At 38.8% G+C, this 23476-nt stretch overlaps 1 protein-coding gene across 2 annotated transcripts in view; it reads left to right on the top strand.

Annotated features, from left to right (window-relative positions):
• CRYBG3 (crystallin beta-gamma domain containing 3) overlaps positions 1-23476 on the top strand; it is a 66866-nt gene that overhangs the window by 22410 nt on the left and 20980 nt on the right. For both annotated transcript variants that reach the window (XR_014547546.1, XM_083611365.1), the window contains exons 4-9: positions 10019-14813; positions 16918-16965; positions 17470-17579; positions 20347-20491; positions 21184-21317; positions 23260-23374. Coding sequence is in view for 1 of the 2 variants with exons in the window: in XM_083611365.1 (XP_083467491.1) it covers positions 10019-14813; positions 16918-16965; positions 17470-17579; positions 20347-20491; positions 21184-21317; positions 23260-23374 (5347 nt within the window). In the remaining variant the exon portion in view is untranslated. The remainder of the gene's footprint in view (positions 1-10018; positions 14814-16917; positions 16966-17469; positions 17580-20346; positions 20492-21183; positions 21318-23259; positions 23375-23476) is intronic.

Genomic DNA, 23476 nt, shown 5'->3' with positions numbered 1-23476 from the left:
TCCAGAATTTTTAAAACAAACAAACAAACAAACATAAATCTTAACTGTACTTAATCCAATCTTCATAACATTGTTAAGTGACTTCCTCTAATCCCCCTGGCTGAGTTTCAGTGTATATCATTGTAACAGTTTTCCAAAACCAAATTTCTCATAAAATTAACTTAATCACTTAACATCATTCTTTCTTTTCATTTTAACTTTATTCTCTAACATCACATATTTAAATCCTAAGCCTATCTGGTATTTGCAAGTTTTTCCAATTAACTTACCTTAACATATTTAACTAAATAGTCTTTGAATTTCATCCATTCCTTCTGGTACTCCTCCTCCTTCTGGTTGCGGATTCTTCCAGTCAGGTCAGCTAGCTCCGAAAACTCCATCATCTTCATCTGCCATTCCTCCACTGTTGGGACTTCTTGTGTTTTCCATTTCTTAGCTAACAAAATTCTAGCTGCAGTTGTAGCATACAAAAACAATCTAACATCTTTCTTGGGCAATTCCAGACCTATTATTCCAAGAAGAAAGGCCTCTGGTTTCTTAGTAAATGTATATTTCAACATTTTTTTTCAATTCATTATAAATCTTCTCCCAGAAGTCTTTCACCTTGGGGCAGGTCCACCACATATGATAAAAGGTACCTTCTTTTTCTTTATATTTCCAGTATAGATTATCACTATTATATCTTTGCTAATTTTACAGGAGTTAAGTACCATCTATACAAAGAGATGCGGTTATAGTAGAGCTGTAGGCTATAAATTTTGAGACATGGGAAGATGTTTTATACTGAGTCGGGCCATTGTTTCATCTAGCTCAGTACTCACTGCACCAACTGGCAGATAACCACGATTTTTCTCAGTCACCAGAGCATGTGCTCTACCGCTGAGCACATGCCCCACCATTTCATTACCATGGTGCGGCGGGGGATGAGGGAGAGACTATAGCTTTTCTTTTATGCCGTTGTCACTCAGATGAAAGGCAAACGTGGCAATGCTTTTGTTTTAGTTAATATTGGAGTATGAGGAGGTTCTTGTTTTGTTTGTTTACGGAGCATTGGTGGTTCAGTGGTAGAATTCTCGCCTGCCACATGGGTGGTCCAGGTTCTTTTTCCGGCCAGTGCAACTTGCGCTTATCTGGAATAGCTCAGGTCTTAATCTCAGGGTTATGGGTTTGAGCCCCATGTTGGGCAAAAGACTCTTGCGTTGCAGGAGTTGGGCTAGATGATCCTCATGGTCCCTTGGAACTCTACAATCCTGTGATCCTATAAGTTTGTATCCTGTTTTTCAGTCCTCTAAGGATCCTTAATGCAACATGTTTCTGTCCCTGGAAAGGATCATTTAGAAAATGTCAGAAAACCTTTGGTCCTGGAGCTGATGAAAGTGAAGCTATTATGAACATAGGTGTTTGTAACAGGAGGTTTCAAATATTTATTTCTACTAGCTTTTCAAATTTATTGGCATATTGCACATAGTAACTATTATTATTATTATTATTATTATTATTATTATTATTATTATTATTATTATTATTAAATACCCTGCCCATCTGGCTGGGTTTCCCCAGCCTCTCTGGGCAGCTCACAGCATATATCACCAGGGATGGATGGCACAGCTGAAATAAAAGTTAGAAGGATAATCCTACACAAATATTATTGTAGTTTTTGTTTTGTTAGTCTTGATCAGTGGTTCCCAATTAAGGGTCCAGGGACCCTCGGGGTCTGTGGAACACACCCAGGGGGTCCACAGCCCCATCCCTTACCTCCTCTCAAACTAATTTTTTGTCACTTTTGTATGGTAATAACACAAATTTTATGGTCTGTGTTTTTTGTAGTATACCTAAAATCATTTGCTTATTAGGGGCTACCCCACATTTTGTTCAAAAAAATGCTTTGCAGAGGTAACTACCATAGAGTTATCAAAATTTTCAAAAGAAGGGGGTCCGTGGCTTGGCTTTTGAAAAATAGGGGGTCCTCAGTAATTAGCTAATTGGGAAGCACTGGTCTAGATATTCGGTAGTCAGTGGCACATCTCTTTAACACCTATGCCCTTGAAGTGCCCCCTGCCCCCACAACAGAACTAGAAAATCCAGCTACTGTGTGAACCTTTGCATTCTGAGGTTAATTTTGTAACCCCAGTTGGAAAAGACTCTGTTTTCCAGGCTGTGAGCCAAGGAAGGTGGAATTCATGAGTTCAGCTTGCAGTACATTGCAGGCGACAGATGACAACATATCCCTTGAGCAAACCCAGCCAGTTGATTCATTGAAGCAGTCACCCCTGACAAATGTTTGACACTTTTTATTAGCTGTTGTTAGTCCAATGACGTATTGTTTGAAAAACTGGACAGTAGCGAAAGTGTTTTGCAGAACACTTCTTAGAACATAATTCTTGAAAGATGAGTATATGTGATGGGATACTTGCGAAGCAAGTTTAGTACCATTTAATTATCTGAATGTTTAAAGAAGTAAAAATGTTTCCAGTCAAATGCTATCGTTCCCATTTGTTATAAATGGGAAATGTAAATATTTAAACATTGCTCTAAACATGACATGTATCTTGTAATAACTCCTTTCTTAGAGGAACTTCAGGTGTTGTTATATGTTGCAAGGATCCGGAAATATAAATGGCTTGTGTACTGCTTTGCAATGTACCGTATTGGCCTGAATATATGCCACACCCAAATATAAGCCACACCTTTAAAATTCATGGGGGGGGGGGAGAAAAAAAGCCAATACCTCAATATAAACTGCTCCCTTAAAATTCTGCAGGCACTCACACCCATTCTGTTTTACCGTATGTCTGTTTCAGCAGCGATATTGTAAGAGTCAATTTTTGTAAGGTCACGAATTTAAGTCATACTTTAACTTTTCATGGTCGGAATTTGGGGGAAAGTGAGGCTTATATTCAGGCCAATACGGTATGTATGTAATGATATGAAGTGGAACGTGTAATATCTGTTCCTCTGAAACTCTGTGTTGTGGTGTGGGTGTTCTACCAGCAAAAACAACAGTTCTGTGCACATTTCTACCAGAAATATACAGGGGCTCCATTTGAAACATTAGAAAAGGGTGAGAAAATAGCAAGTGTGATCGGCTTGCACTTCCTGTAATAACTTAAGTATAAAGAATAGGAAGTGTGAGCCAATCACACTTCCTGTTCCCTGTGCGTATAATAACAATCAAAGCTGCTCTCTTATAGTACTGATTGATAAGCCAAATGTGAAATTAAAATGTCTTGCACATCCTAATGAAAGGCATGAATCGCTAGAGATAAGAGGACTGGTATAAGATTAAAAGTTCAGTTTTTGTATTTTATGCTTGCTTTCCACAATTAAGTTTAGAGGTTAACTTTAACCAAGAGTCAGAGTCATCAAAATGCCAGCATTATGAAACATCAGCCACTAAACGATCTTGTATAATGTTATTCTTATTCCGTCTGAACCATTTGCTACAAAGGAAATCTTGATAAGGTTTCTTCTCTAAATGTTATCTATCAGTAGCCATTCTATCTGGTTGCTGCAGGGGAAGAGATAGGAGAGCAGGGTCTTTTCCATGGCTTGGCTGAAATACTAATCCAGAAATTTCTATTTCTGTGGGCGCTAATTGAGTTTTTTAAAAAACTCATTGTGTGATCTTAAACACCATCACTTGGAAGAAAATCCTATTGGTTTCAGTAAAACTTGCTTTCAGGTATTTTATATTTTGTGTATACTGCTTAAAATATTTTGATAATTAAGCAGTATATAATTCCTGTTAAATAAAATTAAAATATGAAAAATCCATAAATAGGTTAAGAAAGACCTCTGAACTATTTTCTTACTTAAAGCCCAAGCCTTTAAGAAAAACAAAGAGCAACAGCAATTCATAGATCACTGTGAATGCCTGTAAAACAAGCAATAATTTAATTAGGTTATGCGTTACATCAGCCCTTGAATTCTTCAATAAATTAAAATTATATTTATATTTAGGCAATTTTCTAAATGCCTGAATATAAAATATAACTGGAGAAGGACCAGCCAGCGAAATAGTAAGAGAAGCTGTGGACTTTCTCTCCTAAAATCAAGCTGGATAAGTATTGGTCACAAGGGGTTTAGCTATGACAAATCCTGCCTCTCTGTCATAGATTATTTGGCACCTCCTCTTCTTCAGCTGCTCTCTATCAGCAGCCATGCCAGTTGACGTACAGCAGAGGGAGAGATGAAACAGCATGGCCCACTCCGTCAACTGGAAGAGAATAGCAGCCATTTAGCTCCTGCTCTCCCTGAACTCTAGCTATTCAAGCTGATGTTTATGAGAATTGTAAAAAATGCAAAACTGCTGCTTGAGTCTCCTTGTTTTCTTCTACCCTCCCCATCCCTTTTTCCTTTTGGAACATGTCTTAAAAATAAAAACAAGACAGGTTTACAATATGCATACAACTGCTTAGTAAATTTTAGATGCTATAAAACAAGACTGTGATTAGCTACAGAAAGTCACAAAGCCCATATCTTCTGTTGTAAATAAAAATATGCCCTTTTCCCTTATGGGGTATCCAAGAGCCCATATAGAGTCCTTACATAGGTTCCCTATTGGTAGGAGAAAATAACAGAGGCCAACCAGAGAATATTGAGAAGCAAAGCAGCTAGTAAGCTTGATCTTTATTGATCTGTTGCAACAGGGTGCTCCCCTCACATGCAGGAAAGGAGGAGGACCCAGAAAAATGCTGTGCAAGGGTTTATAAAGACTTTTGAAATTCCCATCCTGTAGATCAAGACCACCCCCCAGAAACATCATACATACATCACGTGAGGGGTGTAACCTAAGACCACCCCTCAGATACATCACAGAAAAGGTGGTCTTAAAACAGAAATTTCAATATTGTTTTTCTCTTATCCTTGTTTATTTCCTGTCTGGCAGGTTACTTGATTGGATTTCCTGAGGAGCCTGGCCAGTCTTTTGTAATGATAAGGCTCACACCCTTATTCAAACACAGACATACCCTTAAGACAGGATTTGTGAAGGAAGAGACAATGGGGAGGCTTTTCCATTTTGACCTTGCAGAGAAAACATTTGGTCAGTTTAGGAATCAAAATGGTTCCAGGTTGGTCTTTCTGTGCTTATCTATGTATGTGCGGTTATGAACATTACTATATATCTAAGACCATAAAATTCCTATCACACTTCCAATGTATAAGGCTCATTAATTGAACTTTTAACCACCTCTTTTACAACATACAATTTATCTGCGATCTCATTGTACACATATGCACCTTGATCCAGTTAGGCGAATGAGGAAGTACGTGCGCCAACAGGTAGTGCATGCCTGTTCTTTTCCCTGATCCAGCACTGAAAGTTGTACATGCAGAGCCATTCCTAAAAAGCTAAAATCCCCAAGCAGTTGTTATGGCAGAGAACTGTAGGGCAGAATCCACCCAAATCCTGCTTCACCTTCTCCACCAAATAGTAATGATTGGCAAGACATTTCTTTTCTTTTCTTTTCAAGCCTCTGTGCCTGCTAGGTTGAGTCTTAATCTCAAATCTTCAATGGGCACAAGACATTGGTCACAACATTATGTTTGCTGACTGGGAACAGTTATGGACCACCGGCATAAAGTTCACGGCATGTAATGCCTTGAGAGAGAACATCATGAAAATGATTTATAGGTGGTACATGACCCCAGTCAAGCTTGCAAAAATTTATCATATGCCCAGTAATAAATGCTGGAAATGTAAGGAAACTGAAGGTACTTTCTACCACCTTTGGTGGACGTGCCCAAGGATTAAGGTATTCTGGGAAATGATTTATAATGAAATGAAAAAGGTGCTTAAATGCACGTTCGTGAAGAAACCAGAAGCCTTTCTCCTGGGCATGGCAGGTCAATTGGTGTCAAGGAAAGATAGGACGTTTTTTATGTACGCTACAACAGCAGCAAGAGTACTGTTAGCAAAGTATTGGAAGACACAAGAACTACCCACACTGGAAGAATGGCAGACCAAGGTAATAGACTACATGGGACTGGCGGAGATGACCGGCAGAATCCGAGACCAAGGGAAAGAGACGGTGGAAGAAGATTGGAAGAAATTTAAAATCTATCTTAAGAACTGTTGTAAAATTAATGAATGCTAAAATGTCTTGGGTAATGTAAAATAGAATTGCAGCGATTAACAATTGGATATGAGAAATAAGATCTAAGGAAAGTGTTATATTGAAATTAGGGGATGCTGAAAAGATTGATAACAGGGATGCAGAAAGGGGAGGTATGGGGAAGTCGCTGAAAGAAGGTTTAAGAAAAGAAAGGTTAAGAAAGTATACGTGTTTATATGTTTGTATGTCTATGTATTGTGTTGTATTGTTTTGTATTATGTGTGGAAAAACCAATAAAAAATTTATTAAAAAAAAAAAGAAACTTAATCTCAAATCTTCAGCATGTTTTTATGTCATGTGGTGTTTACTCACAGAAATGAAGATCTGTATAGCTGTATTTCACAGTAATAGGCTGTGATCCAGGAAAATGTATAATGCATGTGGAAACACGTTTTCACACATGGAAGAGCTATTTTCCTCATGCATGTGGTTTGCCCAATGAAAATCAAACAGTTTCCACATGCACAAGCCATTTGTGTTCTAATTGTCTACTTGTTCTCCTTTGTTCCTCATACCCAGTTGTATACAACTTATGCACCCTTATAGAGATATTTAAGTAGTTTATTTTGTGCACGTAGTTTCCTGGGTCATGTGCTATATTTACAGATAATCTAGTACAGTAGTTTGAAAGTTCGGTTCTGAAGGTTTCTTGTTAATTTAACTATGTCTTTATTTTTTACTCTTTTTTTGAAGGCATAGCATCTTATTCTATTTATATCAAACTATATCTTTTGTTGACTTAGGTAATAAATACATTGTAAGTGAACAGTATATATTCAATAAACTCTATGACTCAGAGCATTTATTACTGGCTTTTTGGCTACACCTATTCTTTAGTACAATTTTAAAGGTCATTCAACAATAACTGGATGTAGGTTGCTATGAAATATTCAACAATGGTGCATGGTTGTTCTGTTGTGAAGCATCTGAGTCAGACAATGTAGGCAGAGCTTTCTTCACGACCAGGATTTTCTTTCCCACGTTGCATTGTTGACTGCATCATTCAGGGCTGCCATGGCATAGCTTTGGCTATGAATTGTGCTAGATGCTCATTTCCCCCTATAAGCTAATTTGCTCCTTCCCTGCTCGAGCTAAATAGAATTTGTCAATCTGAATTTTAAATTCTATAATTCCCTTTCTTGGTAGCTCAGAACAATTGTACTTTTATGAAAATAGATAATATATTTACAGAGTATGTTGAGCTGATTAAGTTTATGTGATACTTTGCAGGTTGGTGGTGGCCATGCCAGCATATCCAGTTTAAAATTTAATATGGTTCTTTTTTGCTTTTTCATGTGCACATACGTGCAGCTACATTCTTCCTTATCTCCATGTGTAGTCTTCTCTATTCCGGGCACTTTGAACAGCAGCTGCTGCTGGAAATGGAAAGGAGAGAGGCAGTCCTTACTTCTTGTGGGTCATTCACCTCCTCTAGTCCTTCACCCAATCCTCTTCAGACGGGCTTTTTTCTATAAATTAATGTCTCTAGTCTACGATTACTCTGCTACAGTAGAAGGCTGTAATTTGGTATATCTGCTGGCAGTATTGGTGATTAAGCAAACGACTAAATGAGGATGGATGCTTCTCTGTACCTCACTGTAAGAAGTGCTGAGTAGTAAACAAGTATAAAGAAACTTTGCACTCCATGGTTTGGCCCTTGTCAATACCAATGGAGAATTATGCTTTGCTTTCTAGGAATCTCAGCAATTTAAGTGCATTGATTTAATGTAAACGGAATGAAAAATGAGTCTAGAATAAACTTTCTGGTCATGGCATTGCAATTGCAGATATTTTTCGTGTACCTTAAAATAATAGTAGAATATTGGTTATGAATTGAATCATGAATGCAAAAATCTCTGGGAACAATAATAAAAACAAAAGGCTCAATATCTTTTTTTTAAAAAACCATGCCATTTTATAAATAATAATCTCTTTCAAACGTTAGCCTTTTCGTATTGGTGCTGTGGCAAAATCTTGGCCATAGAAGACTTAAATGTCTGGAGCAGCTCTGAAGTGGATAGACAGATGGTGCTGTTGGAATATATAATCTGCTCCCCCCCCCCCCCCGGAGACTAAGAATGGCACCCGAATAATGTACCGATAATCTGTCCCTGCTGCATTTGTATTTCACCAATTAGAATTAACTGGGCTTTTAAACTGTATGCTCAAGAAGAATTTCATATTTGCTTCATATCCCCTTGGCCTTATAACACATGTTTAGTCTTATAAAATTCATTTTTTTGCTTGAGAGTGAGAGATTAAAAGGCTTTAATTCATGTATAAAATGACATTAGCCCCACAGATAACCTCTAAAGATTACATCCAGATGGCAAGTATGCATAGCAGAAAAGCACCAGTTTCTCTGTAGCCTTCATAGAGCTGCTGATTCATATGACACTTCTAACATGCCACATGGGGCTCGTGATGAGGTTTGACTTTGTTCTGAAGTGGCCATCTGATTGCTTCAGGCACAGCCAAATTGTAGTTTAATTTGCAGTTCTTCTGCTCTTGAGTTTACAGTGATATGGTGAGCCATGCCACAGTCTGGTCACAATTTGTAGTCCTCAAACGAATCCAACATTCACTCCAATTGCAGTAACACTCACTCTCTTTTACATGTGGCATCATTTCTCTCAGTTTCACATCTAGTTGGATCTCAGTTCAAAGACACTTGCTTATCACCCAGTAACTTACTGATGGCTTGCATGTATACAATTAGCACCAATGATTAAATACTATAGACAGGGCTTTTGTATCACCTCATACAATAATTTTAAATAGAGTCTGTTTTTCCACGAACAAGTCATTGAATGATACGCTGACATGACAAGATGCTGTGTAGCATATATGTATGTGTGAATCAGTCCTGAGTTAAATGGTAAAGGAAACAGGCCTTACTTACAGATACACAGTCATCATATACTTTTAATTAAAATTTTCAGTGGATCATAAATGCACATGAACACAACAGACTGTATCTGACATTTGACCAAGTCCAAGTATTCCACTTAACTCCAGGAAGAAAGACTCAGAACTGTATCTGAGCTCTAATGGTAGACCATTACTGTAAATCACTACATGAATCGGGGGGGGGGGGACCTGAGGCCCTCCAAGTATTGTTGGACTCCAGCTCCCATCAGCCCCAGCCAGTATGGCCAATAGTCAGGAATGTTGGAGGTTGTAGTCCAACTTCCAGAGAGCCACAGGTGCCCCAGCCCTGACAAGCAATTAGGGTAACATGGACGTTTTCAGAAAGAGACAGACAAATGGTACTTTTGAGGATTCTGTTGATCATTTTATAATCTGAAACAATGTAAAGTGGATAAAATGAACTACTTTCATTTGCAAACCTCATCCAAGGGTGCAGATCACCAGAGTTAGGACACAATTATTTGACAAAAATAGCTTTACATACATGTTTCTGCCAGGGGTTAGACATGATGACCCACAAAGCCTTCTCCTCAGTGGTACTATGAGTCAATAGCTATTTAAAAATCTCCACTAATTACACCTGTAATGGCATACCTAGATATTATACATTTGAGTATTTAGGTGGGTGGTGGTGGGAAATAACTATTAATCATGAGGGCTATAATTCCTTCAGTATCAGAGGCAATACCAGTTGCAAGGGGCCATAAGTGGGAGAGAGCTATTGAACGTTTGTCCTGTTTGTGGGTTTCCCATAAGCATCTGGTTGGCCCCTGTGAGAACAGGGCGCTGGCCTAGGTCTGATCCAGCAAGACTCTTCTAAAGTAGAAACATTGCTTTACATTTTTGAAATAAAAGAGACCAGTGCCTATTGTACTAATCTCTCTGTGTCTGTTTAAAATTTCATTTTATACAGCTGAGTATGCCTAGGAGCTTTTGCTAATGTTCCAATAATGATATTTCTTCTGTTCCAGGAAAACAGAATGTGAACTGGGTGCACCTGCAGTTACTTATGCAACATATCGAGGTTCTGCAAGAATTAAGCAATTGCTTAAGAAACAAGCGGAATTGGAGCAAGAAAAACAAACCTCAACCAGCATTAATAGCACTACAGCCAAAAACAAAGAAAATAGGACTGTAAGCCTTCCAGACTCAGAAACTACTACAACAAAGACAGAATCTTCATTGAAAACGAACTCGGGACCTAAGACTAACGATGACACAAAGGATTCACAAGCAAACGTATTTTTGGCAGAAATGGATTTGGGGGGAAATTCTCTGGATGTCTTGGGCAATTGTGAGCACAAAGAACTGAAGAACAAAATTACCTCGTTGACAGAAATGGAAACAATCAAAAATTGCATTGAGGAACTGGTTTCTGTGAAACATACAGCAGTTTCCAGCACACCAGAACTTAATAGGAACCTTCTGTTGGAGCCAACACTGTTGCAAAAGAAAGCCAATTTCAGTTGCCAGAATAGAGATGCTGTTAGTATGAGTTCAGAAAATAACAGATTGCTTGAAAATAGGGAGGAGGTGTTAGGGGAAATACAAATGGAGATTCAGTCAATCAATGCTACCACTGTTGGCTTTCAAAAAGGAATGCAGTTTTGCGCTTTTTCTAACACAGAAACAAAAGAGACAGTGCAAGAGGAGTTTTTTTCACACCCCAAAGTAGACGTAGGTGATAATGAGCAACAGTTGCTAGAAAACAAAGGTCCCTGCAATAGTTGGACTGAGGATCAATTCAAACTAAAAGCAGAGAACCAAACATTGCATTTGAATAGTATTCTAGGTAGGGGACAGGCAGTTAGCAGGGTAGAAAGTGAAACTGAAGAATCACACCAAAAAGTGACAGAGCAGAAGGAGAAAAACATGCAGATCATTTCACCAGATGAGCACTTACCTCTCCACGAACAAAAAGTTGGAGAAGAATTGCAGTTGGTGTTGCAGGATACAAATTGCAAAAAAAGTGATATATCAGCAGGAGTCGGTATGCTTGCTTCAGTCCAATCCAAAGAAATGGTTCAAAACATAGATATATTTGGCAAAAGCGATCTAAAGTGTGAAGAGGCCACTGAGTCTGTGGTACTTACAGATGTACAAAACAATCATAACTTCCCCATGACATCTGAGAATGGAACTAATAATTTTACCAATGATAATTTGTATGCGCCTGTGACACAATTTGACCATGTTAGAATGACAGGTGCTTCTCCTAACGCAACTGAGGTAAACCATGCCAACACATCTTTGTTAGCTGCTGAATATGAAAATGTGGTGTCTCGGGTGGCATCAGCTGCCTTAGAAACAGGTGATACCAGCACTGAGGAGGCTGTGGGCACTATGGATGGTGCCCCTCTTATCCTTAAGGCTAAAGATGACAACTGCCATATTTCTGAGAATGTTGAGGATGAAACTCTGATCGAAGCATTGGCTGGTTTACATAGTCCTCTTCCTCTCGCTGAAGACAAAACCAAGCCCATCAAATTAGAGAACTCAGAACTTAAAAGCAACACAGGCACTACTACAGTGGCCAAACCTATTCCATCACTTCTTAAAACTGCAGAAGTTGTGATATCTGCACAAAAAAATGATCCATTAGTTGATGAAATAAAAAATCAAACTGAAGCAAAAATGGCTTATGAAACTGAAGAGGACATCTCAATAGGTCTACCTCCTGTTGTGAAATCAGAAGAAAATAGTTATTTATCATTTCCTTCTTCTCCGTTATGTGTCTTGGTCGGTAACTCTTTCATCTCTGGAGATAGCAAAATCATTTTGGACGATGTGTCTAAACCTGTCCTTAATTCTGAAGATCACAGTTTGTTGGGGGCTTTGTGTTCTTTGGCTGATAAACAGGATTGCACTAACCAGTCTCTAAGTGATTCTGCGGGGACTATCAATGGTAAAATATGTTGTTCTGCCTCTACATGTGAAAATAACCAAGTTATCTCAAAGTCAGAGAACTGTGGACCTGGGAGCCTTCTTATTGCTGCTGAATCTGGGTGTGCAGGTCAAGTTCCTGGTACTTTTCTGGAATCTGAAAGCATTCCTGAAACTAAGATTACCTTTGACACTGCTGAAATTGCTGATAGTAGAAGTGATATTTTACTGCGCTCTGAAGAAATGAAGGATATGTCTGCCTCTTGCTTGCTAGACTCTAGATCTAACCTGGCAAAAGAGGATCTTCCTGTTTCTACATTTGAAAATTTATATACTTTCAAGCCTGTGTCACCCATTACTTGTTTTAAAGATAGCTCAAAGCTTAGTTCTCCTGCCTGTGAAACATCAGATTTTGTTTTAGACAAGAATCATTCTCTTCCTATTGATTCTGAAGAAAAGAAGGGCAAGGTTTCACCTAAATATAAACCAAATAGTCTACACTCTAAATCAGTGTCAGAAGCAGAGTACCCAGTCCCATTCTTGTCCCCAGTTGTCTGTGATGTGGAAGCTACAGAACCTGTAAAGATTGTACTAGGAATGTCTTTCACTACACAGCAGAGAAAAGAGGAGCAAAGAACTTCAGGCCAGCTAAATCTTCACTACCTTGCTGCTGCTGCTGCTGCTGCTGCTGCTGCTACTGCTAATTCAAACACCTTTGAAATGGGTGATCAAGCAATTACAACTTTGTTTACAGAATCAAGCAGCCAGTTTTCCGAAGAAGCACTGAATGATGTTGAAACAGGAAGGCAAGTACAAATTAAATCCCAAGACTTAACTGTTTTGCTCAAAAAGGCTGATGAAATAGTTGATGCAGTTCTGCGTTTAGCCATAGAAGAAATAAGATCAAAGCAAGCAGCTGGCGTCTGCCAGACTAATGACATTAAGGACAATTTATTAGGGCTCAGCCTTCAAAAAGATCAGAAAAATAGAAAAACGCTGTCAGAATCAAAAGAAATGCAGTCAAGGAATTCATCATTAAAGCATTTTAATGAGGGTTGTATCAGAAAGCTTTCTGAAGTTAAAGCAAAAGACACACTTGGCACAAATATTAAAGATGAAAAAATACCATTTGACATTACAGATAAAATTGACCTACATAGTTCAATAGCACTAAAAGCAAAAGAAATAATTGATGATGTTATTAATGCAGCCATACGAAAAGTGACATATAATCAGCATGAGGACCATCTGAGCAATGGCATTCTTCAAAATTCAGCCCTTAAGTCCAACACTGAAGCATCAAAGAAGCTTACTACTGATACTGAATTAACAGCTAAACTTCCCAAAATAACTAAAGATCCTTTAAATTTAAGTCCAATATATGGAACTTCAGTATGCAATATAATCAGTGAAGGTAAAGTAGCAAACTCCTCAGCATCTTTGTATATTAATATTAAAGACGACCACAAAGAAATAACAGGTGGAGAACAGAAAAATGAAAATGACTGGTCTGATCCCACAGCTACAATAGAATGCAGCCCTCCTATAGTCAATGGCAAAAACAGTAAACATGCCAATTGCACTATGTGCATGACAGATGCCGGTGAGGAAACAAAGTGGACAATTGATGATGAATCTGAATATTCCTCATATTCAATAAATGAAGATACTGTAATGGATGAAGTGCATTTGCCACCATTTGGACCTTTAGATTCACTTGGAAATAATCTAGGGGAGAATCTGCCTGAATATGTTTTTAAAGAGGGTGACTCTGCAGAAGTTGTAAGAGAGGAACCATGTGAAAAATATTATGAAATAGAAAGTGAAAAGGTCTGTGGTAAAATGACGAAAGCTTACACAGTGCCACAGAATGCTTATAAATTTGGCACCCAGTTCAGTATGTCTGAACGGCCTGTAATGAACAGCTCAGCAAAGATTGGCTTGAACTCAGATTTTTCCATTAAGGAAGAAACAGTCGTTGAGACAGGTTTAACAGTGCTCAAGGAATATTATCTGGATGTTGATGATGATTGTGGAAATGAAGAGAAATCCCCCAAGTTATTTGCTTCTTCACCACCAGAAGAGTTGGACAGCAGTTCTTTCACCATTTTGTATGAAGGTGCTCTTCAAGATGAAAGTTATTTATTTTCAACAGAAGAACCAGATCATCCCTTATCATCCCTTCCTGACCAATCCCTGGATAATAATCAACATTTTCTTATGTGTGAAACTGTAAAAGGCAAACTTGAGTCTGTCCACCCTTGTGAACAAAGCAACCAATTAAACAATCTTTCTTCAGAAGCATTCGTGACAGTGGAAGCAAAGCGATTCAGTGTTTACCCTTTCTCTTTGTCTCCTATATATGAAGATGACAGTTCTCAAGAGGACTTGCTATCCGCTGATGGCTCACCAGAAGGTAATCCTATTGAAAGAGCCAACCAGTCCTTGTCAGTCTTATCACTTCTTCAGTCAGTGTCTGAACGGTTAAGATCTAGCAGCGAGTGTAATGAAGAAGAGGAAGAGAATATTTGTGAAGAAAACAAACTAGAGGATGAAAAAGAAGCATATCTTTCCAGTCAGGGGCCAAACAGCTCATGTACAGCAGTCCCAGAAAACATTCATGAGAGGAGATACTCACATTTTCTTTCTAAGGAGGCACTTAACGCAGAAGAGACCTTATCTTTAAGTTCAATGCCTTCAGCTCAGCTTTTACAAAAATCTGATCGTGACATAAGTTCTTCTTCAAAGAGTATATACTATGAAAGTCTGCAGAGTTCAAGAACTTATTCTAGCGAGAAGGGAACTCGATTTAGGAGTGTTTTGGTGCCAAAGGACCAGCAGCCTGAAAGAAGTGGCTTGCAAAAACCGGCAGCTTTTCAAGTGGTAAGGTGCTTTTCATTAATTTTATATGTGTAACGAAACTATTAAATGAGCATAGTGGGGTGGGGTTGTAGGTGTACATACACACATACATTTAGAGTATCCTATTACATGTATTTGTATGAGCGTGTTCTGTTACTGTTGAGGTTATGTTCACGTAATAATTAAGCCGAGGCAATAGGCATAAACACCAATCTTTGGGATAAACACATTGTGGAGAGAGAGGATTTCTTATATTCATGGGCTATTGTCTGGGGGCAGTTTACAGACATAGTGTGGAAAATTACATTCTTTCAGTTCACCCAGTGTAGAGGGGAATCACAGTACACTAGCCAGGTGAAAAGAAAGATGATGAATTTCACTTAGCAGAAATGCGAAGTAGAGCACTCATCTCTTTCTTGCCTGTTCTTCCCCAGCAAGGTGAGGTAGGGTGAGGGAAGGAAACTTCATGCATGAATCTTAAAATAAGGGTAAGAATATATTGGCACATATGTTTATGTTTCCATGTGTGCTGCACCAAAGACTATAAGGACCCCTCATCTTCTATTGAATAATATGAGGAAAGTGTTTTGTATTAACATAAAGAGCCACACAAGTCAGGAATCATAGACTTACTAATGTTTAATCAACATTAGCTCCAGACACCTTTATGACCATTTTTAATGATGTCTCAAAAGTTCATTCTTTCTTAGGGCATCACCCATGTTTGTGCTGAAAGCTTTACGATCAGGTTTTTATTTGATATACCAATCTTATATTTTCAAACACTTGTAATAAGTTTCCACTCAAGCTTGTCAGTACTGATTTTCACCACTAATGAAAAATATTACTATTTAATTTAACAGAAAATGCACAGACAGTTGCTCCACATCCACCTACTGGATACTAGCAGTTGGACTTGATGACCCTTGTAACATATGGGTATCCAGTGCAGATGTTTTAGCAGAGCATTCTCACGCCATCAATTATTTGCCCTCTTCAGCAGTCTGCTGCATTGTGCAGTAGCTGTAGCATCTGGACCAGAGCGCATTGCAGTATCAAGGCTATCAGTGATTACAGTGGCTGGGCTATTCTGTATTCCAGATACAGGCATAGCTGGCATATCGTATAAACCTGGTAAAAGGCACTCTAATCTACAGAGGACACTTTTGCCTCTAAGGACAAAGCTGTACCCTAAGCTATGTACCTGCTCCTTCAGAGGGAGTGCAAGCCCATATGGAACAGGCAGTTGTCGTATCTTACAAACACAGGAGCCACCTACCCCCAGAGGCTTTACCTTCCCAGGAGTCAAACTCATCCAGTCTAATCTTGCATTCTTCCGCTGGCTAGCACAGCCACACACCTGATTAAATGCTGTGGAGAAATAGATCTGTGTGTCATCCATAGATGTAACCCCAGAGAGCAAGTCCAAGGAGGCCAAGGAACATGTTCCTAAATCTACTCTCTGGAGTCGATTGCACAGTTATGAATAGAACCAATGTAACATAGGGCCTCTGATACTTATCCAGGAAGATACAATGGTCAATACAGTGGTACCTCTGGTTACGAACCTAATTTGTTTGGAAGGTCTGTTCTTAAGCTGAAACCATTCTTATCCTGAGGCGCGCTTTCGCTAATGGCGCCTCCCGCTTACATCCTGGGGCAAAGTTCGCAACCAGGAGCAACTACTTCCAGGTTAGCGGAGCTCGTAACCCGAAGCTTGCATAACCAGAAGCGTTCACAACCAGAGGTACCACTGTAGTATCAAAAGCCACTGAGAGTAAGAGCAACAGGGTCACACTCACCCTGACCCTCTCTCTATAAACGTAATCCTTGAGTCAGCCAAGGGCGATTAACTTCTAAAACCAGGCCTGAGCCCAATTGACGTGGGTCCAGATAATCTGTGTCATCTAGGACCACTTGCAGTTGCTCTGCCACTGTCCTCAGCACTACCTAACCCTGAAAAAGGGTATTTGTAACTGGCCAGTAGTTATTACACACCATTAGAGTCCTGCAGCATTTGGAAGCCATGAGGATAGCTATCCCTAACTTAAAGTCATACTGCTTAAAATATCTATTGTTGGTTCATTATAGCACTTAAATAATTATTTCCTCATTTCACTTTCAGTGTCCTGTTGGCAGGGAAGGACTCAAATGCAATCAAAGACCAGGGAAAGTGAGTATGACTTTTCACCGTATAAGCAAGTATGAGATATTGTCTGTTTTGCCATGTACATTTGAGTGAAGCAATGGAAAGTAGATAGATAGATTAGGTAGGGAGGTAGTTAGGTAGACAGATTCTGCATTTTCCTTGGATGTAATTAAGATGATTGGCTGCTAGATTCTATTTTTTCCTTGAATGTAGTTGTTGGCTAGAGCAAACAACTAATAAAAACTTCGATTAGTTAATTTAATATGAAAAGTATAATCCAACTTTCACTGATTTTGCTCCATTTAAACCAGTGATAATATACTAGTGTAATTGATTTGTAGATGACCTGTTTGATTTTTTGATTTGGTTTAGACTGCAGTCCTATATACTTTGAAGCAAGTCCCATGACGTAAACATGACAAAGACCTTAAAGCCTTTATAAAGCTAAACACAACAAGCAGAATATTTGTTATATATGGGAAACTGAATTTGCTAGTGTTTCCTTAACACCATCACATGTCATTTCAGATGGTTATTTGTGATGTTCACGACAACACAATTGAAATTTACCATGATGTGTTAGATGCTACAGCCTGGGTTTTTTCAAAAGAAGCACTGATCAGAGTTGTCAGAGGATGGTAAGGAACATGCACTTTATGGGTGAAGTGGCTGTTATTTATGTACCTGATTTTAGTGAAGCTAAATCAGGTTCCTGAAGTGTGCAAAAGTTAACATATATTGTAGTTAATTGTCATCCTATGATGAAATTAATATTTTAATGAACACTTGCTGTTTTTCCATTGTTTGAATAATTACAGTTTTGTGGATTTGATAGAGAAATAAATAAAAATACAAATTTATCAGTTAAGGCAGGGATAGTCAACCTGTGGCCCTCCATATATTGTTGATTTCCAGCTCCCACACACCAGCCACATGCCTATAGTCAGGGATAATGGGAGTTACAGTCCAGCAATATTTGGAGGGCTGCAAGTTTCCCTAATTTAAGGGAATGTTCAGTTTTGAATGCTCAGTTTTTGAAAAATGTTAACCTGAAATTTAAAAATATGTCTTATCTGAACTGTATAAAATACTGTTACATTTCTATTGCAAAGAAGAAAAAGTAAACAAGTGTATGCTAAGTTATAGAACATCATATTTGAAGCATGTGAATATATTCAGGAATTTTGAAAAAAAAATTGTAGTGGGTTCATGTGCAGGAAAATGGTTTAAGGTACAGTAGACACTCGGGTTGCGAAAGTGATCTGTGTGGGAGGCACGTTCGCAACCCACAGCGCCGAGTCTGCGCATGCACGGGTTGCAATTCGGTGCTCATGCGCAAAGTGTGATTTAGTGCTTCTGCGCATGCACCAAAACCCGGAAGTAGCCCGTTCTGGTACTTCCAGGTTCAGTGTGGTGCACAACCCAAAAATGCGCAACCTGAAGCATCTGTAACCCGAAGTATGACTGTATCCAGGTACACCTTTGAAACATAATAAAAGAAATAGTATACTGAATAACAAGTGTTGGAAGCGTCATAAAGAAGTGTGTATTTATTTCCATTATTGATGATTTTGTAAGTTTACTAAGCAATAGAAATGATTACTTGTAATACACCCAGATTGGTTCCTCTATTTTATTTTATTTTTACTTTTACTAAAAAAAATGTTTGTCTGGCTCCACCCACTGCAGGGATGTGGGCTCTGAAAGCTTTCCACTGAAGTAATGTGGCCCACAGTCTGAAAAAAGTTCCCAACCCATCTTACATGATTATAGCTACAAGACTATATCATCCTAAGCTTTGGAAAACAGTATCTGTTCTTAATATTGCTGAATATGAAGCTGAATTGTATTGATACACATAATGATGAAATTAACCAAGTACATTAGACTAAAAAATCAACAACACAAACAAAATTTTTATTGGCTTATGCCAAAGTAAGGCATATATTCCAAAGTTATAAATCATATAAATATTATTTAAAAGTTATAAACTATAAAAGAAGGGCCATAGCTCAGTGATAGAGTATATGCTTTGCATGCAAGAAGTTCCAGATTAAATCCTAGGAATAACCTGTCTGTAACCCTGGGTTGCTGCTGCCAATAAACAATACTCTGTGAATAATAATACTTAGTAAATAATATTGAATTAGAAAGACAAGTGGTCCAATTCAATATTAGGCAACTTCCTGTGTTCTTTCCATTTGTAAAACTGAATTTGTGATACTGAATGTGCTATTTTATACTAACAATGAAATTGAAATTAAAAAGAAAGACATACTTGTATAATTCCTTTACATAACATCATTGCATTGAGAGTTCTTAGTGGAGTTAGTTGTTAAAAAACAGAGCATTAAATGCTTCCCCGTATTATCACTTTGTTAAACAGTAGTTGTTTGGGGACTGGGGAGGATCCACATCTTCCCCTAAAGTAGTGTTTCTTTGGTAAAGAAAGCTCCTGGAAAAAATATGACTTGGAGTGCTACATGAAACTCATGAGCATTATGGAAACATCTCGGATATTTCCTGTGGCATCAGTAATGACAAGCAATCCCACTCCAGGGCCGTGCACCATTTGGAAACTTTTAATGTTGAATGTTTCCCCTGCATTTTATCAGACTTTGGAGACTGTGTCTATTTATAGACGTCCACCCCTCATGATGACAAGCACTTTGCTAATGTATATTACTTGCAAACCATGTTATAAATAGTTTGTACCATCTCCAGAAGGATTTCTAATTGCACAAATTTCAGATGACAATTTATAAAGCTCAGTTTATAAAGTAGCCTCCGAGACGGGTAGTGGTTGGCAGGACTTTGCTCACCTACCTCCCCAACAGAGTGTTGCTGCTGGATCCTAAGAGGGGGAGAGGGGAGTCGCAGGGATGCAATGTAAGGTTCCTGCCAGTGCATCTACACCGCACAGAGCTTCCCCTGTCTCACCCTTCCCCCTCTCAGGAACTGGCAGACACACTCAGCGTTGGGAAGGCTGGTGAGTCACCCTGCTCTGCCTGTGCCACCCTGCTGACCACTGTTGCTCTCTCTGTGTGTGTGTTTCAGCATACAGTCATACCTTGGTTTTTGAACAGCTTAGTTATTGAACGTTTTGGCTCCTGAACGCCGCAAACCCAGAAGTGACTGTTTTGGTTTGCGAACTATTTTTGGAAGTTGAATGTCCAACGGGGCTTCCTGCAGCCAATCAGAAGCCACGCTTTGGTTTCCAAACATTTTGGAAGTCGAACGGGCTGCCGGAACGGATTCCGTTTGACTTCCAAGGTACAACTGTATATGGTAAAGAAATAGTACAATTTGTAATAAAATTAACCATGGCTTCTTACTAATATTGGTGCTATGTTAGCTACCTCTTGGTAGCATGTTTACAGTGTGGTGCTTATTTTATTAATATAGCTGGATTATGTATGAGAAACCAGGATTCCTGGGTGAGAAATATGCTATAGAAGAAGGAGAGGAGATGCTGCATGATCTATTGAATCCTCACATTGAAAAACATCAAAAGAACTTCAGAGTTGGTTCAATCAGACAAGTAGTGAAGGTGAGTGCTGATTGTGAGAAACGGATTCTACTGGCAATGACAGTAGAGTCCATTTCACTCCTCTTCTCCCGTCCACCATCTGTTAATTCCTTTATTTTGGTGTAGGTCACATCCACACCATGCGCTTAAAGTCATGGCTTTCCACCAAAGAATACTGGGGGATGTAGTTTGTTTTAAGGAGGGTGAGAGTTGTTAGGAGACTCCCCACAGAGCAACAGGTCCCAGCACCCTTAACAAAACTACAGTTCCCAGAATTCTTTGGGGGAAGCCATGACTGTTAGCATGTTCTGAATGTATGGTGCAGATGGCATCCCTTTTAGAGAAGACCCAGAACTTCAGATACCTTTCTCAATCTTTCTTAATGCTGCCCCTCAGACTCCCCTTTCCATATTGCCCATGTTAGGCATCTGCGAATGCAGTTGCTTTCGTGAAAGTTGGTATTTTATAGTGCTTATTCTCAGCACAGTCATATCCAACAGCTCTTTAAAAAATAACCTGGATGTAGCTCAGGGCACTGAAGCAACAATGGTGCCCCACCATTGTCAGTACTCCTCTCTGCTGTGTACCATTCTTAACCTCCTGTTTGAAGCCCTTTTCATGGAACCATGTTTTATGGGATGTAAATAAATACAGTCAAGGGATGCACAGCTCATACAGTCATGTTTGTTTTTGTTATCTGATGTGTTCTGCAGGATTGCAGTGTTCCTGAGATTGAACTTTACCCACAAGATAGCACAGATCATGTTCCTGTCTGCATCCAGAGTGCAGTTGCTAATTTAGAAGAACTGGAAGTCAAACCACATACTCTTTTTGTGAAAGCAGGAGTGTGAGTGCAGGTTCCATTATATATACATCAGTTTGTGAACCTATAAAAACATGTAAAATGTCAGCAATCAACAGTTGCTGGCTGTTTCTAAGGCGAAACGAAGAAACAAAATAATGGGTTGTTTCAGAAAGCAGCAGTAATTTCCAATTTATAGCATAGGTTATTATTTTGCTTATACTCTCTAGGGGAAAAAACCCTCATAAATTTAGATTACTTTTTAATTTAACAGGGGCTTGCACCCAAACAGGCATTGTCCTGTTTTCAAAATAAATGCTTTTCCAAAGACAATTTCTGTTGCCATCAGTGTAAAATAAACAGATATGGCTAAAATTAATTCTGTTTGCAAAATTTTTCCTGTATTCAGTACAACTATGGCTGCATCAAATCTTCATATAGAATACAATGTGCCACAATATTCAACTAAGCACTCCAAAATGTTCTTCCCATCATTTCTTTGCATTTGTTTTTTTTTTTTAACTTAGTCATTGCCCCTCTTGATAGCTGCCACTGCATCATTTTTCTTTTAAAATGAACATTTTCTAGCAGGAATCACTTTTCCAGCACATATCCACATATCAAATTGGAATTGGCACCACTATTATTTTACAAAGTCAGTTCAGAATGCAGGCAATGGGTTTTGGGAAGGAGGAAGTGCTGCGGAAACGTTTGGCTCTGTTTGCGGCCTGCCTCCAAATCACTGAAAGAGGACATATTTGCAAGTCACCTCCACTTTCAGCTCAGCCTTAAATACAACTGTTATGTTGTCTAAAGCCATTGCTTTCATTATTATTTTTAATATGCTATTTTGTAAATGCTATTGCTTTATTATTGTTACCCTTAAAAGTAGAACAAATAAAATCTGCCTTGGAATCTTTAGAAGGAGACAACTGGCTTTTGGATTCCATCAAAATTCTCTGCTCTCTTTTTCAGCTATTTGAATTTCTGTCTCAGCACTTCAAGCCTAACTATACACAGAATCATGGGACTAATACAGTGGTACCTCGGTTTTCGAACGTAATCTGTTCCGGAAGACCATTCAAGTTCCGAAATGTTAGAAAACCGAAAACTCAAAATGGAAGCCTCAAAACGGAAATCTTAATATGGAAAACTCAAAACAGAAGCCGCATTTCCTGTTCGACTTCCAAGGCGCGTTCAAAAACCGAAGCATTTATTTCCAGGTTTTCGGTGTTCGAGTTCCAAAACGTTTGTCAGTGGAGATGTTCGAAAACCGAGGTACCACTGTATATTTCTAAATGGTCAACTATTTACAGCAATTATGCTGTTGAGTGGGTTCCTCATGGAGAAGAGACAATTTAAAGGCAATATGATAGCCATCTTAAAATATATGAAGGGCTATCACATAAATGATGGAATGATGAAGGAGCTTTGTTTTCTGTTGCTGCAGGAGACCAGACCTTAAGCAATGGGTTCAACTAGTAAGAAAAACCATTCATGCTAAGCTATTAGGATGGGGAATCCTGATGGTATGAGCAGTTTGACCATGGAACAGACTGTTCCAGGAAGAAGTTTTTAAGCAGAGGCTGGATGGGAACCTTTATGGGATTCTGTACTAGTGAACTTCCTGCATTGGAAGGGAGTTAGACTGGATGGCATTTAGAGTCCCTTCCAGCTCTCTCATTATGTAATTATTTTCTGATGCTAGTAGTCAAAATAGAGCATTGGGCATTATCCAATGTGTTCCAGGGGCAATACACCTCCTGAATACTGAATTAAGCAACAGTACGAGTGTTGTTTTCCTTCATGCTTTTCTTATGGGCTTCCCAGAGGCATCTGACTAGCTGTTGCTGGAGACAGAATGCTGGGCTAGACAATTCTGCTGGATCAGATCAAAGGTTCATTTTTATTAATTAAACTGCACATGAATCAGCACTGTTGATTACTTTAATTGGGTTAATCAGCCACTTTCTCCTCACTCTAATAGATGGCTTGCCTATTCAGACATTAATTACAAAGGAGAGGTGATGGTTTTGGAAGAAAACCACAGCCCATGTGAAATTTCAGCAGCTGATGTAAAATCTCTTCATCCGTTGAAAATGGTGAGGCAGTAATAGTTTTTCAACCGATTATACACCAATCCATCCTCTTCTGCAACAATCGTGCATCTAAATCAGAATCTATTCCATGTCTGAGCACCCACA

This window comes from Podarcis filfolensis, assembly GCF_964270895.1.
Source record: "Podarcis filfolensis genome assembly, chromosome: 4".
Lineage (NCBI taxonomy): Eukaryota > Metazoa > Chordata > Lepidosauria > Squamata > Lacertidae > Podarcis > Podarcis filfolensis.
Note: the sequence above shows the minus strand (reverse complement) of the source record. Positions and strands in the feature narration are given on the sequence as shown.